The 16,452-nt window shown below is 33.1% G+C and overlaps 1 protein-coding gene across 4 annotated transcripts in view; it reads left to right on the top strand.

The window, feature by feature from the left end:
* The window catches only part of STAG1 (stromal antigen 1), a 393,362-nt gene that overhangs the window by 228,559 nt on the left and 148,351 nt on the right, over window positions 1–16,452 (top strand). For all 4 annotated transcript variants that reach the window (XM_038570965.1, XM_038570961.1, XM_038570962.1 and 1 more), the window contains exons 8-9: window positions 13,133–13,284; window positions 15,103–15,176. In XM_038570965.1, coding sequence (XP_038426893.1) covers window positions 13,133–13,284; window positions 15,103–15,176 — 226 coding nt within the window. The remainder of the gene's footprint in view (window positions 1–13,132; window positions 13,285–15,102; window positions 15,177–16,452) is intronic.

Raw genomic sequence — 16,452 nt, 5'->3', positions numbered from 1 at the left:
CACTCTAAGATTCTTTTGCATTTGTCCTCCACTGCCATGTAAATGAAGTATTATTGTATTTTACTGATTTTATAATAGTCCATTTCACCTCTCCTTTCCATTGGCCCATTTTCACTGACTTTTATTGTTGTATTGTTTTCCCTATATTTATCTTCTGGCAATCTATATATGCTTATTTTACATATACTTAAATATATTTTAATTGTAGCTTTCCTCTTATCCCTTTTGAGTAGCTTCCTCCTCCTTCCAGTATTTTTCTGCCTTTTTTTCCCACAGTTTATCAGTGTTCATGATAGCTTTTTAAACTGCTTTGTATATCATCATCTAGCCTATTTGAATTTGAAATTATTTTTTTAGATCACATATCAAGAAAAATGGAAGGAAATCAACATGTTTATACTGATCTTTTAAAAAGTGGAAACATTTCTCAAGTGATTCTCCAATTTACTTCAAAATATTACTATACTTGCTATGTCTACAGTTATTATATCTTTCAAGACTCAGTTTCATAAAATGTAGGACTTGTCAGTCACCTTTAACAAAGCACAGAGATCTTGCTGAGAACTTAAGACCTGACTGGATAATAAATTATCCATATTTTTAAGGAATTTTTTGTTGTTGTTGTTCTCATCTTTTCTCTCTCTCTCTCTTTTTAATGATATGTATGCAAGGGGTAGATTAAAAGATAATCATTTTTATTCACTTTGCAGGACGAGTCTTGGGGACTAGATAAAATGGGCAGGAACATTTAATCCTCTGCTTCAAAGACTATGTGCATGGACAGTTACAAGGCAGTTATGGCCAGATATGATTATCGGCTTTGGAATAAAATGCTCCTTGACATTGCTTATATCTTAGCTGAGAAGAGAGACAATCAGGTTAGTTGTTCTGTAGGGTACAGATGCGATGAGTTCCAGAGCTTCATAAGTCATCAGAGTGGTCCTATTAGTAGTACTTTTAATTGATCTTCCAAATAATTCGTTTGCTTATTCAGTTTAATATGTGTCCCTATTATCAGTGTTTATGCATTGTTTTTAATTGTATACTTTTATCATATTTTTATTAAAAATTTTCATCATTCGGTAGTTGTTTAGGTCTGTTTATTCTACAGTTAACAGTAGTCTCATTTTTCCTTTGGAAGTAAACCATGTTTCCCCTTTTCTTAGAATTCTTTCTGTCATTAAATTGAGACAGATTGCTAGCTATTACATTTTATATTTTCCGTATTTTTTTTCTGTTATCTTAATTGGAATTTTAAAACATTCTTGCATTTGACCTAGTGCTTCACATTGCTGTACAGTTTTCATTAACTATTAATTTATAGAATTAAGTGCCCTTATTTCTGTTCTAAATAGCACCTCAGTTGGATTTACTGTGGATACAATTTATATAAGTAACATTTTGTCATTATTTTGGTGAATATAGAATCTGAGACTGGGCACAATTTCTTTATTCCCCAGTTTGATAAAATTTTCATGAGGAAATAATCTCTTTTCTTTCCCCACCAAGGTCAAAATTAGATAGGATTCCTCCTGTTTTATCATTTCATTGTTTGGTATTATGAAGATAATTCTACTCTCAGAGTCTGTTTTTTCAGATCTATAGTTAAATCAGTTTTAGACATTTGCTTTAAAAATATTTGCCAATACTTTACAGAGTGTTGATTTTAAATTTTTGGTAGATGGCAATTTACAGGTTAAGTAATGTTGATTTAATTTTTTTAATTTTTTGCTGTTTCCTCACCTATATCATTTTCTATGATGTTATAAATAGATTAATATTGACTACCACTCACTGTTAAGGTGAAAATGATAATTTCAACAAAGGGAGATTAAGAATACAAAATTTGTGTTAATAATAGCATGGTAATTGATTCTAATTTTTTCTAAAGTGAATTCTGGGAAAATTAGAAAATGTAGTTAAGATCATCATATAATAGTCAAGTGGCCTAAGTATGCTGAGAGGCCCAGCTTCACTAGTAGTTAACAATAGGTCATTCTCAGACCCTTGAGGAAGTAAACATTTCTTTATTCTTTATTGTTTAATATTATTGTGTTTACATATAGTTGATTTTTATATTGACATATGATTCATTGTTAATATTTTTAACCACGTCAGAATCTCTGGACTTATGTAGTTTGAGGAAAGATACTGTATATGAAATTGCTTTGTTCTCCAGTCATAGACTGAAAATCATTTTGCTTCAGTAAATAGGCATCTTTTCTTTGGCTTTCAGTTGCTGAAACCGTATAATACAGTGGTTCAAAAAATGGGTTCTGTGCCAGACTGTCCGGATCCATATCTCTTGCTGTCTTTCACTAGTTGGGTAACTTGGACAAATCCTTTTATCTACCTGGCCTCATTTTCTTCACATGCAAAGTGAGGAAGATCATGATAGCTACCTTTTTAAAAGAGATCAGGAGGGCATGGACCAGTGCCTGACATTTAGTAAGCTGCTCCTATTATTCTGTAATGACAAGAAGAGCTAATAGCATTGGCAATGTTTCACTTCATTCATGTTTTTACTCAGAATATATTGAAGACCTACTCTGTTTTAGTAATAAAAGACATTGCAGGTGGGGAAATCAGAAACAAATTAGATCTTTCAAAAACTATTGAGAAAACTAGTAGCATGCTTTTTCATTTTACTTAGCTTGTAGGTCCCAAATTCTCTTTATTAATTCAATTAATCTCTTGACTAGACAGAATATTTTTGGTTTCTATGGTTAGGACCTGAAAAATTTAGGTCAGTTTGGCATCATCAAAAAGCAGATTATAGGGATCCCTGGGTGGTGCAGCGGTTTGGCACCTGCCTTTGGCCCAGGGCGCGATCCTGGAGACCCGGGATCGAATCCCACATCGGGCTCCCGGTGCCTGGAGCCTGCTTCTCCCTCTGCCTATGTCTCTGCCTCTCTTTGTGTGTGTGTGACTATCATAAATAAATAAAAATTTTTTAAAAAAGCAGATTATAGGATAATCTTTTACATATTTTTTTCTTATGATTCATTATTTTATTCTTCTAAAGACTTAATTTCTCATTGCTTTGTACTTTTACTTTTTTAAAAAACTTTATTACCTTTGTTTTTCTTATCTCTACTCTAGAGATAATACTTTCTAGTTTTCCAGGATTTGTATATTGTAGACTTTGGGTGTTCTTATGGGATTAATGCCCAATAATTGACCAAATTCATGAATGCCACTATATCTATAACGGTATTCATAAAATACAATAAACTTTAAAATGCTTTAAATTTATTCATGTAAATTTGTAAATATTTCTTTCAAATATGTAAATATAATGTGTTTTCTAGTTATGTGTTTTAGTAATGTGTTTTCTAGTTAAAGAACCTTCATTTTCTTAGATTTATTTCTTTCTGTTACAAAGTATGAAAATTTGCTTTCTTTTGGGGACCAGTAAAGAAATCTTGATTTTAAAATCACTTTACAAACATGGCATATCTTTTATTCATTAGCTTGGTGATTTAGACAAAAAACTTCGGTGCCTTACTTTCCTCATCTGTATACTACTATACTAATAGTCTCATCCCATAGGAATGTAAGGCATAAATGAATTCATATTATGTATTTAATATATACAAGTCACTCAGTAGTTGTCTGATATTATAACTGCCATAGAATGACAAAGCTTACTTGGTTTAGTTTTAAAGAGGGCAGAGAAATTGAGAAAATTTTTTGTGTATTTTTCATTGACATTTCCTTATTGTACATTTAAACATTTTCTGTGCATATAAAATTACTATACTGATTATAGAGTATTCAGAAAAGGAGGAAGATAGAAAAATAAAACTAGCCATAATTATATCACCTCATCATTGTACCCAGAACATGTGGTATTTCCTTTAAGTTTTTTTTCTCATATGCATATTTATGAGGATTTTTGTTTTATTTTTCTTTTAAGATTTTATTTATTCATGAGAGTCATAGAGAGAGAGGTAGAAACATAGGCAGAGAGGGAAGCAGGCTCCCCACGAGGAGCCCAATGTGGGACTTGATCCCTGGACCCTGGGATCATGTCTCCAGCCAAAGGCAGACACTCAACCACGGAGCCACCAGGAGTCCTTTTCTTTTAAGATTTATTTACTTATTTGAGAGAGAGAGAAAGAGAGCACATGAGCATGCAGAGGGAGAGGGAGAAGCAGACTCCAGGAGCCTGATGGTGGGCCTGGATTCCAGGTCCCTGGGTTCATGACTTGAGCTGAAGTCAGACACTTAACTGACTGAGCCACCCAGGTGCCACTTTGTTTTAATTAAATTTAATTACTTAATTAGATTTTATGTATTTATTTGACAGAGAGAGGAGAGAGAACCCAGCAGAGGGAGCGGCAGGGAGAAGCAGGCCTCCCATTGAGCAGGGAGCCCAACGTGGGGCTCAATCCCAGGACCCTGAGATCATGACCCAAGCAGAAGTCAGGCACTTAACTGACTGAGTCACCCAGGCACCCCCACTTTTGTTTTATTTTAAAACAAATAATAGGATTAATTTTGTAGCATGCATTTTCTGTGCTTTTATTTTTTATAATCATGTCTGATATGGCAGGTTCATTTTCCACAATCTGAATGTCTTTTAAGTTATTTAACTTTTTACATTGTCAGATCCTTTGTCTTTTATTGGAGTCCCTATCATCTTTTGCTTTCTTCCTTAATTTATTCTCTCCTTTTTGGTTATTTATTTATTTATTTTATTTTATTTTTTTTGATAGCTTTGAGGAGGGTTTTTTTTGGGAAGTATAATATTTAAGACTTTACATGCCTGAAAAGTATATTTTATCCTCCTTTTTAATTTTCTTCAAAATTTTTCCTCTAGCTTCCAGTGTTTCTGTTGAGAAGTCCAGTGCTTTTTCAATTTTCGATAGTGAGACTTTTTCTTGTCTTTGGCAGCTTTTAAATTTTCTCTTTATCCTGGTATTCTGAAATATCATGGTGATATACCCTGATGTGTGTATATATTTTTTCCCATACATTATACTTACCACTCTTTGATCATTATTTATTGCTTGGATTGTTAATCTCTTGTGGTTTCTCATTTTCCATCTCTTTTCTTTTTAACATTGTTTCATTGATGTAAATTATTCTCTTATATCTTTGACAATGTTAATTATTATTCTGAAGTTTTTTTCTGCACCCTACTCTTATCTTCTGATTCTCTACTCTTATCCCTCTCTTTCATGTTGGAGACTTTCCTCAAATATTTGCTTCTTGGTACTCTACTATTGCTAAGAGTAAGACATGAAAAAGGCACTGACCAGAGAAGGAAGGTGTGTGTGTGTGAGAGAGAAAAAGAATGTGTTGTGTTTGACAGAGACAGACAGTGGTTTTGTCTTCTTTAGTTAGCATCACTATAGGACGGTCCTGTGGTCAGCTAACATTTTCACTGTAGACCCTAAACTGTTGCTATAGATAATTATTTTCCATGGAGAAGTTCACCTTCTTTGCAGAAGGATCTTTCAGTACAGTTGCTCTGTACCATTTGGGAGTTGGGCAGGGTGAAGCAGCATCCAGGGCACTCTGCAATTCACATATATCCCTCTTCTGTATCTGATGATTCCAAATCTCTGGTTCATTTCATTGGGGGAATAAACTTTCTGGATTTCCAAGATGGGTGTATGATGGAGAAATTGCTTGACTCCCGAGGTTGAAGTAGATATTTTGGGATTTAATAAATTACTATACAGACTTTGAAATAAAACTATTTTTAGAGCTTACCTCCCTCCATCTTCTGTGGAACTTTGCACTTCTAATTCCTGAATGCTCTGGCTTCTGCAGAGCAAAATAGTTATTTTATTTTTCTTTTTTAAAAAAATTTTTCCTAAAAAACAAAATTTTTTTTCCTTTCTGTTATTTTTTTATAAAGAATTTATTTGTTTATGATTTAAAAGAATTTATTGTTTATGTGGAGAGAGAGCATGTGTGATTGTGTGCACAAGGGCAGAGGGAGGGAGAAGCAGACTTCCCACTGAGTAGGGAACCCAATACAGGGCTCAGTCCCAGGATGCTGGAATCATGACCTGAGCCAAAGGCAGATGCTTAACTTACTGAGCCACTTAGGTGCCCCTATTTTTCTTTTCTTTCTTTTCTTTTTTCTTTTCTTTTCTTTTCTTTTCTTTTCTTTTCTTTTCTTTTCTTTTCTTTTCTTTTCTTTCTTTTCTTTTCTTTTCTTTTTTTTTTCTTTTATTTTTTTTTCTTTTAGATATACATAGTTGTAATTACTTTTTTGACCATTGGGTTTGATTTGTATGCTCTCTGCTCATCCTTCTCCTTTGCATCCACATATATTAATATATTGTGGTTTGGATTTACAAATATTTTTCTCTATTTGTTTTCTCTTTGTTCTTTTGATTGGATTTTCAAGAGAGAGAGGGATTAGTTAAATCTCTTACCATTTTGGGATACCTGGCTGGCTCAGTCAGTAAAACATGTGACTCTTGATCTTGGAGTTTTGAGTTTAAGCCCCAAGTTGGGCATAAAGTTTACTTAAAAATTAAATTAAAAATTAAAAAAAAACCTTGATCATTTATAAAGTAGATGTTTGTTGTAAGCCTTTTTGTTTGTTAAAATAGCTTTATAAAACTAAAGAAGGAGTAGTATATCGTCCCTCTTTTAAAAATATAGTTTGTCCCATTATTAAACATACTTCTAAGGCATTACAGTGATAGTTTTCAGAAGTATAGTAGGTATCATTATATATAAATGGTGTTTTTTAGTTTTCATTTTTATGTTTAGGAACATGTAAATGTAAATTGTTGATTAAAAGAGTCTACAATCTTAATTTCATCCATCCCATTTGCCAGTAACCACTTCTTTTTGTTCTGGTGTTTTCCTTTTATGCTGCCAATTCCAGTATAGTTTTTCTTCTGTTGAAACTTTAAATCTTTTGATGCTATATTTTTGGTGTTCTTCACACCCTTCATATCTTCACCTCCCCCACTTCCCTAGCTTAGATCCTTTCATCCAGATTTATTACAGTCATGTCCCTTTCTCACACCCTCAATATCTTTGCCTTTCTTTCCCTCCATCATACCTCCTTGGAAAACCCTATCCTCCATATCTGTACCAGAGCAGCTGAAAGTTAAGAAAAACATAAAAATCATAATGGCTGGGTTTTAGATTTTTCTCTTAAGTGGGCCTTTAATGTTGCCTAGCAATCCTATTAGAGTATTCTACTATGTAGATACTCATACTTACGAATTATTTCATACCTTCTTCTCAAACCTGTAACATCCCCTATTTTCTTACTTTCACACTTAGCTGATTATTTTGCTTGCTTAATAGAGACAACAGAATTCTTCAAGGATTAGACCTACTTACCTAGGTGCAGCTTTGCCCATATACCCTACGTTTTCTCTTACTACTGTTAACCTCTAAGGTCGATCCTTGCCCTGGTGAAGTGGATCTGACCCCTGGTTTCCACCCCCAAGAACTTTGCTCTTCAATGTTTTCTCTCTACCAACTTCAGTTTCCCCACTTTTATTAGATAATTCTCATCATTATACTAATATGGCATTAAACGCTTATCTTTTAGGAACATTCTCTATTAAGGCGCTCCAGAGACACAGAACCAATAGGAGATATATTTACCTACTGGTATATACATACATACCAAGATGTGTATGTGTATCAAGATATGTATATCTTGGTATGTATGTATGTATGTATATACCAAGATATATTTGGGGAGAGGAAGTTTTATTTGAAGGAGTTTGCTCACACAGTTATGGGAGCTGGCAAATTTGAGATCTATAGGGTAGAACAGCAGGCTAGAAACAGGCTGGAGTTATACAGTCCTGAGGCAGAAATTGCTTCTCTAGGAAACCTCAGTATTTTGTTCTTAGAGTTTTCAAGTGACTACAGAAAACCCACCACATTATTGAAGGTAATTTCCTCTACTTAAAACCAACTGATTATAGATGTTAACCATATTTACAAAATACCTTCACAATAATACCTGGATTAGTGTTTGATTAAATAACTGAATTATTTGACAGTAAGACTGACCATTACATCCTCCCTTGTTTCCCCATTCCCTTCTAGCTACATTCACATTTCTCTGCTGTTCTTTATGGCAAATCTTTAACTATTTCTGTTCATCATCAATTGATATCTTTACTTACTCTCCTCCTGTTCTCTTTAAACCCACTCCAATTAGTTTTCTTTTTCTGCCATATTACTGCCTCTGCTTTTGTTGCAGTCAGCAATTACCTCTTATTGTCCAAATCACTGGGAAGCTCCCAAACGTCATCTTTCTCTCTCAGTAGACATAGTTATTGCTTCCATCTGAAATCACTATCTTCACTTGTTTTCTGGAATACACTGTCTGAGTGGATCTTTGAAAGCTAAACTGTAAAGATTGAATTATCTCAGAACTCAAGTTTTAAGCCCTTTAATCTTTTGTTTTTATTCTCACTCTTTACTGAATAAAGTGAAAACCAATTCCATAGTTTTACTATTTCTGCCAAAAAATGACAGTGGAAGAGGTAATACAGCCACATGATTTAAAATTCAGAATAAAAAACTATATAGTAAACATTTTTTATTTAGAATAAAAAACTCTATAGTAAACTATAGAGCCACCCATGGCTCTCAGCCATCAAATTCTCTTCCTTGAAGGCAACCAAAGTTGCCAGTCTCATATATTTTTTTCCAGAGATTATGAATATAATGGCACATACATATTCATTGAGAGCAGTATGATGTAGTACTTAAGAACTTGGACTATGGAGCATGACTGCCTGTAATCAAATTCTGTCTCTGCCAGTTACTGGCTGTGTAACTGGCAAGTCTCTTAGCTGATCTGGGGCTCAGTTTTCTTCTATGTACAAAAGGAATAATTAGAATATACTTGATAGAATTGTGAAGTATATAATGAAGTATTCATCAACAAATATCTTGGGGATCACTGGATGGCTCAGCGGTTTAGTGCCTGTCTTTTGCCTAGGGTGTGGTCCTGGAGTCCCAGGATCGACCCACATCAGGCTCCCTGCATGGAGCCTACTTCTCTCTCTGCCTGTGTCTCTGCTCTGCCTCTCTCTCTCTCTGTGTCTCTCATGAATAAATAAATTTAAAAATCCTAAAAAAAAAAAAAAAAAAAAAAAACACACCCCAAAACAGAAAAAAACCAAATACCTTCAAATATAACAAATATCAAATAAATTATGGCTCATTTTTTCTGATGGCTGAATAGTTTATTCATTGGTCAGATGTACTGTCTCGTTTTATGGCTCTAAGTAACAATGTCTTTTTTTAAAAGACTTTTTCTATTTGAGAGAAAGATAGCAAGAACAAGCAGAGGGGAGAGGGAGAAGCAGGCTCCTCCCTTAACAGGGAGCCATACTCGGGACTTGTTCTCAGGCTTGACCTCAGGACCCTGGGATCATGACTGAACCAAAGGCAGACGCTTAACAGACTGAGCCATCTGGGAGCCCCAATAACAATGACTTTGATGATGGCTTCCAAATGTTATTCCACTTAGATACCTAATAAGCACAAAGCTTTCTAATTACCCTTGCTTTTTCTTTTATCTTATTTCCTACATTATAATCTGTCATGGTTTTTTTTTTAGCTCTACCTTCAAAATCTCTCTACCAAAATGAGACCATTTTAATCTAAGCCAGTATTGCTTTACTGAGTTGCTCAAAGCCAACAACTTGAGAATCATCATTGCAGACTTTTGGCAAAATATTTTCAGCTCTCAATGTTCTTCTATTTGGTCTCCCTTTTTCTTTTCCACTTTTACTCTTCTATAATCTGTTCACACAACAGTTTGAAATGTAAATCAGACTATTTCCCCACTCACACTATATTTTCCAGTGGGTCTTAACCTCATTTAAATTTAATTCCTGAGTCATAACTAGATCCTAGTAGAACTCTCGTAACCTGGCCTCTTGATTTCTTCCTTACACCCTCACTTGTTTTTGTGCTTCAGCCACACCAAATCCCTTGCTCTTTTATGAGTGCGCTCATCATAACAATTTATCTCATAACCTTCATACTTTTTACTCCCTCTCCCTGGAACACTTTTGTGTCATATAATCATATGCTCATTTCCTCAATGTTGATATGTGAGCTCTGCAGAGAGGCTTCCTACCTGACTACCCTTTTTACTCTAATTATTTTTTTACTATACTTTTAAAAAATCATCTCGTATTTTTCTTTATAGATTTTTCATTAGCTGACATACTTTCTTCCATTTGTATATTCTGTATCTGTTTATTGTCTGCTCCACACTACAATATAATAATCATGAGGCAGGTACTCTTGTCTCATTCACTTTTGTACTTCTAATTCATGGAACAGTGCTAAGTACATGTTGAATTGATAAATGAGTAAGGAAGCATTAAATTAGTGTTTATTGAACTCTCTGTGGTAAAAGACTAGTTTTTTAATTACCAATCTGTTACAACCTAATACTTTTGTGAAATGGAATAAAATGAAGTATATGTTTCTTAGTATCATTTTATTATTGGAGTCCGTGGACATAAGATCACTGTCAGATTGTTATAAAAATTTCTAAAAGCTTACTTGCAAATTTGCACTGATAATGAACTGTTAACAAAGTATTTGTGGTCAGCACCTATTTCCAGACCATATTATGAGTAGCACAGCACTTAAGTTTGTCATTCTGTAGCCACCAGTTAAAATTCAAAGGCTAAAACAGTATTTTTTCTCTTTGGTAAACAAGTAGAGACTATTTCAAAGCCGGTGTCACAGAATCCAGGCTGAATTCCTGTAGGATTATTAATTTATAAAATAGTTCCTTTAGAAATACCAGTAAAATTTAATTAGTGTTCCCTCCGTGCAGGAAGGAGTCTTATCACTGGACTCAGTCAGATATCACAATCCCCATGTGATGTCTGTGTCATTAAATTAGAAGTCTTTTCTTCAGTAGCTATTTATTTGCTAGTATGTTGGTATGTGAAATGAAAATTTCCAAAGCTTAAGTTTTACAGATCAATAAGCATTTTATCTCAGTAAATAGTGTTCTATCCTAATACTTCTGTGAAAATTTATTGATCATTTTGCATTTTTATTTGCTTTAGTATGTTGATTTGTATCTAGGATGGGAGGAGGGTCATTACACACAATGGCAATTGGGAGTTTGGGATCTGGGATTACAAGGAGATAAATAGCTAAAAGCAAAAGTCCTTTTTTTTTTTTTTTTTAAATATTTATTTATTTAAGAGAGAGCGCGCGCACGTGCACACGCACACACAAGTTGGGGGGAAGAGCAAAGAGAGAGGGAGAAGCAGACTTCCTGCTGAGCAGGGAGCCCAATGCAGGGCTTGATCCCAGGACTTCTAGATCATGACCTGTGCCAAGGCAGATGCTTACCTACTGAGTTCATCAAGACACACCAAAAGCAAAAGTCTTTAAATTGAAGAATTCTGTGTCTTGGTTTCCTCTAGTGAATCCCAGCTAGGGTTCGTGTTAATTTTAATGCTTTCTGACTCCTTCATCTACAAGTCATTTTGTTTTGGGGATCTAGAAGTATTTACTGAATTAAGCTCCATTGGTATGATTTTTTTTTTTTCTTCATTGGTATGATTTTGTATCCTCAGGGCAAACTCTGTCACATTATTATCTCTGACTTGGGTAGTGTGAATGGCCCAGATCCCTCTTGTCTTTGAGCTATTCTCTTTTTCATACAGATTAGTTTAAAAAGTGGTTTTAACTTTCATAGTATCATCAGATATCCTGTTGACAATGTGTGAAATATTGTAAAATCAGTAGACTGTATTTTGAAGCAAGAATATTTCTTGTTTACTATTTGAGACACTGTATATTAAGAAATACTTTAATTAAATGTATTTCTAAGTGGTCACTAACTTAAATACATTTGCTTATATCTTCTATTATAGCTGAAGGGCAGCAGTCATTATTAATATGGAATTGGCAAAAATACAGATAGTTTCAGGTTAACAATTGTGTGTATGTGTAGGTAATAGATACAGATAACATGTATATTTATGTGTAATTAAAGGGAAATAGTGAAGTTTTAAGAGAAATGCATGCTTATATATATAGTGATGGGTATGTTTGCAGATAATCAGATCAGTATTCTAAAACACTGGTTCATTTTTTTATAACTGTACATTCATTCATATTTGCAGATAAATAAATAACCTAGAAGAAACAAAAAGGGAAGTTACTTTACCTGCACAAACTCTCTTATTCCTTTCCGATATTTTCTACACTATCATCATTTCAATAATGAAAATAAATATGAATAGAGAAAAGTTTAAGGTTTGTGTCATACCTGTTTCTCAGATGACTTGAAATAGAAGTTTGAAAGTGTTTAAAGATTTGCGAATACAAGTGAACATTGAGAGCACATGATGTAATGAGCACTGAGTATTATATAGGACTGAGAGTCACTGACCTCTACCTCTGAAACCAATAATACATTATATGTTAATTAATTGAATTTAAATTTAAAAATAAAAGTACATTAACAGTGTGGGGAAAATAGGTCAATCAGAAATTCACAGGATAAATTTTTAATTAATGAGTTTGATAGAATATGTATTTCAGGGTTTGAAGGTTATGCTATATTCACAGAGGTGAGGAACAGCAAGCAGAAAACCCATCTTTCTGAGTAAAGATCATGAATTGATTGTAAACATCTAAGGCATCTTTGAAGTGTCTAAATAAAGGTATTGAAAAAACGATTGTGTATACACAGAATTCGTGGTCAGAAGAGAGTTCTAATAGACATGATTAGTACACCCTTACTAAAGTATGCATATTTGATGGTGGGGAAGAGGAGTTGTAAATCTTTCTTACTGATAATTAGGATGACACTGTTTTTTTATTTTATTTATTTTATTTTATTTTATTTTATTTTATTTTATTTTATTTTATTTTATTTTATTTTTGAGGCTGTTTTTAAATGGGAAATATTAATGAAGACACTATAGAGACACTGAGGCACAGAAAAACAGCTTAAGATGATGACTTTATTTCTGTAAAATAAGTTTCATTTTTTAATTTATGACTGAGTTATAAAACATAGAAACTGAGTCGTTTCTTTCCTTCATCCATTTCCATTATAAATTTGTAATCTTAGGATAAAGATCTGATTAATAGGTGAATACCATCATCTTCCTTAATTTCATAGCCATGAAGCTCATGACTGCATTGGTGAATGTTGCCTTAAACCTCAGTATTCATCAAGATAATACACAAAGACAGTATGAAGCTGAAAGAAATAAAATGATTGGGAAGAGAGCCAATGAAAGGTTGGAGCTACTTCTTCAGAAACGCAAAGAGGTAAGTTTCATGTTTCATACTATCTGTAAAAAGGCATATGTGCATTTTTTAAATTTATTTAAGTTAGATTATGTGATCTCAGACTTTTCAAATTAACCTGGAATGGTCAGCCAGTTATTATCTAAATGCTGTCTGATGACAGAAGAAAATCCTAAAACAATCCTACTTTTGAAAGAAGGTAATCTGGAGGGTAGGTAACTCAGAAGGATTATCAAGCTGTGAGTTCATAAAGCATAATAAATACTAAGATCAGAGCTGGGGGCCAGCAAAGCCGCATTTCCAGAAGGAAGCCAAAGACTTCGTACTAGGTGATAAATAAAGTATTTCTGTGAATAAAATTGGTCCCAGTTTTACACTGAGATTTTCATATATATGCTGAAAGTGTTTTAAACTGGCTTTTTAGTAGATAACATTTTTAATCTGTCCATTAGGAAATAAAATTTTAAATGTACAGTATTAGTCTGTATTTTAACTTGGAAAAAGAATAATATATTGCTGTAAGTAAATTATCAATGAATAATGGGTTGTACAGGCAACAGGAAGCAGCAAACTTATGTCTAAGTTATCATTTGTAGTCTATTAGGGTGTTAGGGCTACTGTTACAAATAGAGCAAACTGAGTGGCTTAAAAGAACAGAAATTTATAGTCTCATGGTTCTATAAGCTAGAAGTGGAGGATAACTCCGTTTTTTCTATGACTTCCTTGTGTATCTGTCTCTAACTCTCTCCTTTCTATAAAGAAACCAATCCTATTGGATTTGGGGCCCACTTTAATCCAGAATGACCTCATCTTAACTAATTACATCTGCCACAATCGTATTTCCAAATAAGATTTGAGGTACTGAGGCATTAGGACTTCATCATATGAGTTTCTAAGGAACACAGTTAAAATGATAATAAATACTATACTTGAAATATTGTGAAAGTAAAATTTGGAGTTGTACATTACTAAGTACTACTAACCAAACTGTATGTCTCTTATAATTTCTTATATAATAAATGCAGGAAAAGTAATTTTTAAAACTTAAAATAAGTTGCAGTAATTTGAATTTTTTACTGTGTAAGGATTCCCAACTTTATTTTCATAAACCTGAAATAAAGCATATAGTGAAAGAAGTCTGAAGGAGAAGGAGTTTTATTTTCACATTCTTGTATGTAATAAAAGCAAATATTTCACTGAGTATTAACTGCAGAACAGATTATAAAAAATATCACTTGGAATGTAATTTTATATCATTGCTTTTATTCCTGTTGAGCAGTGAATAAGCTCAAACTTTATTCAGTAGTATTACCTGAATCTTATATCATTACTGTATTGTTTGTTTTTTTCCGTGCGTTCCACCACTAATGAGGGTCCTTCCTATCTTCTAGTCTACCTTCTAAATTGGAAACTTGGCCTACTCTCATTTATGAGCTAAACAGATGAGAGTAACGTTTGGATATTTTAGATAGAATATTTTCTTTTACTGTGGCAAATGTTACAATCAAGGATGATCTGTTACAAAAAGAGGCAAAACAAGCCAGGGACCTGACTTTGTTAGAAGAGGTATAGAAATAGGGGCTTCTTTCCAAAGCGGGTTGTATTTGGGACCACAGCAACACTACTCCTGTTAGTCACTGTGTGTATTTGTAAAGAGAGACAAAGGTTCTAACATCAGTGTAGTAAAGCTGTTGAAGTAAGTAATTTCAGACATCTGTTGAATAATAAGTGAGAAAAAAGAACTGGTAATTACTAAGAATAAGAAGAACCGGGAATTAAAAATAACTGAAACTGTGCATTTCAAATAAAATCAAGATTAATTTTTTTTTTTAATTTCAGCTGCAGGAAAACCAGGATGAAATTGAAAATATGATGAACTCTATTTTTAAGGGTATATTTGTTCATAGATACCGGTAAGGAATTTTATAAATCACTTTAGATTTTTAACTTAATTTATTGCTTCTGTGTAGACCTAGATAATTATAAAAATGAAAAGGCTAAATAAATGTCATACTGTTCTTGTGAAGGAAGTTGTACCATTACCACATTTTTAAAAATTCAGAACATATATTGTTAGAGACATTCAGTATACTTGCATTTGTACTGATGGAATATTAATTAATATGATAATCATTAAGTTAACATGGCCTTTAATAAAATGTGACTGTCTTGGTATTTGAAAACATTTTAATGTCCTACTTCTTGCCCTGTGATACTTATCTTGTTCCATGGTCAGATTAATCAACAATCTTTTAAAAATACCTCTGTGAAGATAAGAGAAAAGTTGACAGAAAAGGGCACCTCTGTAAATAATCAACAGCACTTTTTTACCTTCAGCTATATACATGAAAGTAGAAGCAAAGTATTTTTGGTATGTTCCATAACAAACAAGTTTAATTTGTCTTTCTGTGAACTTTTAAATTACCAACTACATTATTAAACAGCGTACTTCATGGAGAATTAATTATATACATATACTTGTTACCTTCTGTTAATTACGCATGGTATGATATGTGTTAAGGTAGATAGATAATAGAGAACTGTTTTTAGACAAATTTGAGATTTTAATTGACCAGTTAATTGAAAAAGTTAGTTAAAACAGGGAAATCCGTTTTTAAAAAAAGAAACGTAACTTTCACATTTTAACTTAAACATTTTGTTCAATTCAGTTATTTCAATTAATTTGAATTTGAATTCAATTAATTCAAAATATAAAAATAACTTTTGATCTTTTTGGTTTTCAAAGAAAAACACTGACTCAAAAAGATATATGCACCCCCATGCTCATTGCAGCCTTACTATAGCCAAAATATAAAAACAACCTGTAGATGGATGAATAGATAAAGAAATTGTAGTATATATACAATGGAATATTATTCAGCCATTAAAAAATCCTGAAACCTTACCATTTGTAATAATATAAATGGACCTCAAGAGCATTATACTAAGTGAAATAAGCCAGAGAAAGACAAGTATTGTGCTGATATATGTGGAATCTTAAAAAACAAAACAAAACCAAGCTCATAGATGCAGAGAACGGATTGGTGATTGCCAGAGCAGAATAGATAGGAAAAATGAGTGAAGGAGGTCAAAAAGAAAAAAGGAAAAAAATACGGTGCCCTACTGAACAACCCAGAAAATAGTTCACTGTTATCTAGTAAATTGTGCCTTTTATATTATTAGGAAATT

This window comes from Canis lupus, chromosome 23 (genome assembly GCF_011100685.1).
Source record: "Canis lupus familiaris isolate Mischka breed German Shepherd chromosome 23, alternate assembly UU_Cfam_GSD_1.0, whole genome shotgun sequence".
Classification (NCBI taxonomy): Eukaryota; Metazoa; Chordata; class Mammalia; order Carnivora; family Canidae; genus Canis; species Canis lupus.
This window is presented reverse-complemented; position numbering and strand designations above follow the sequence as displayed.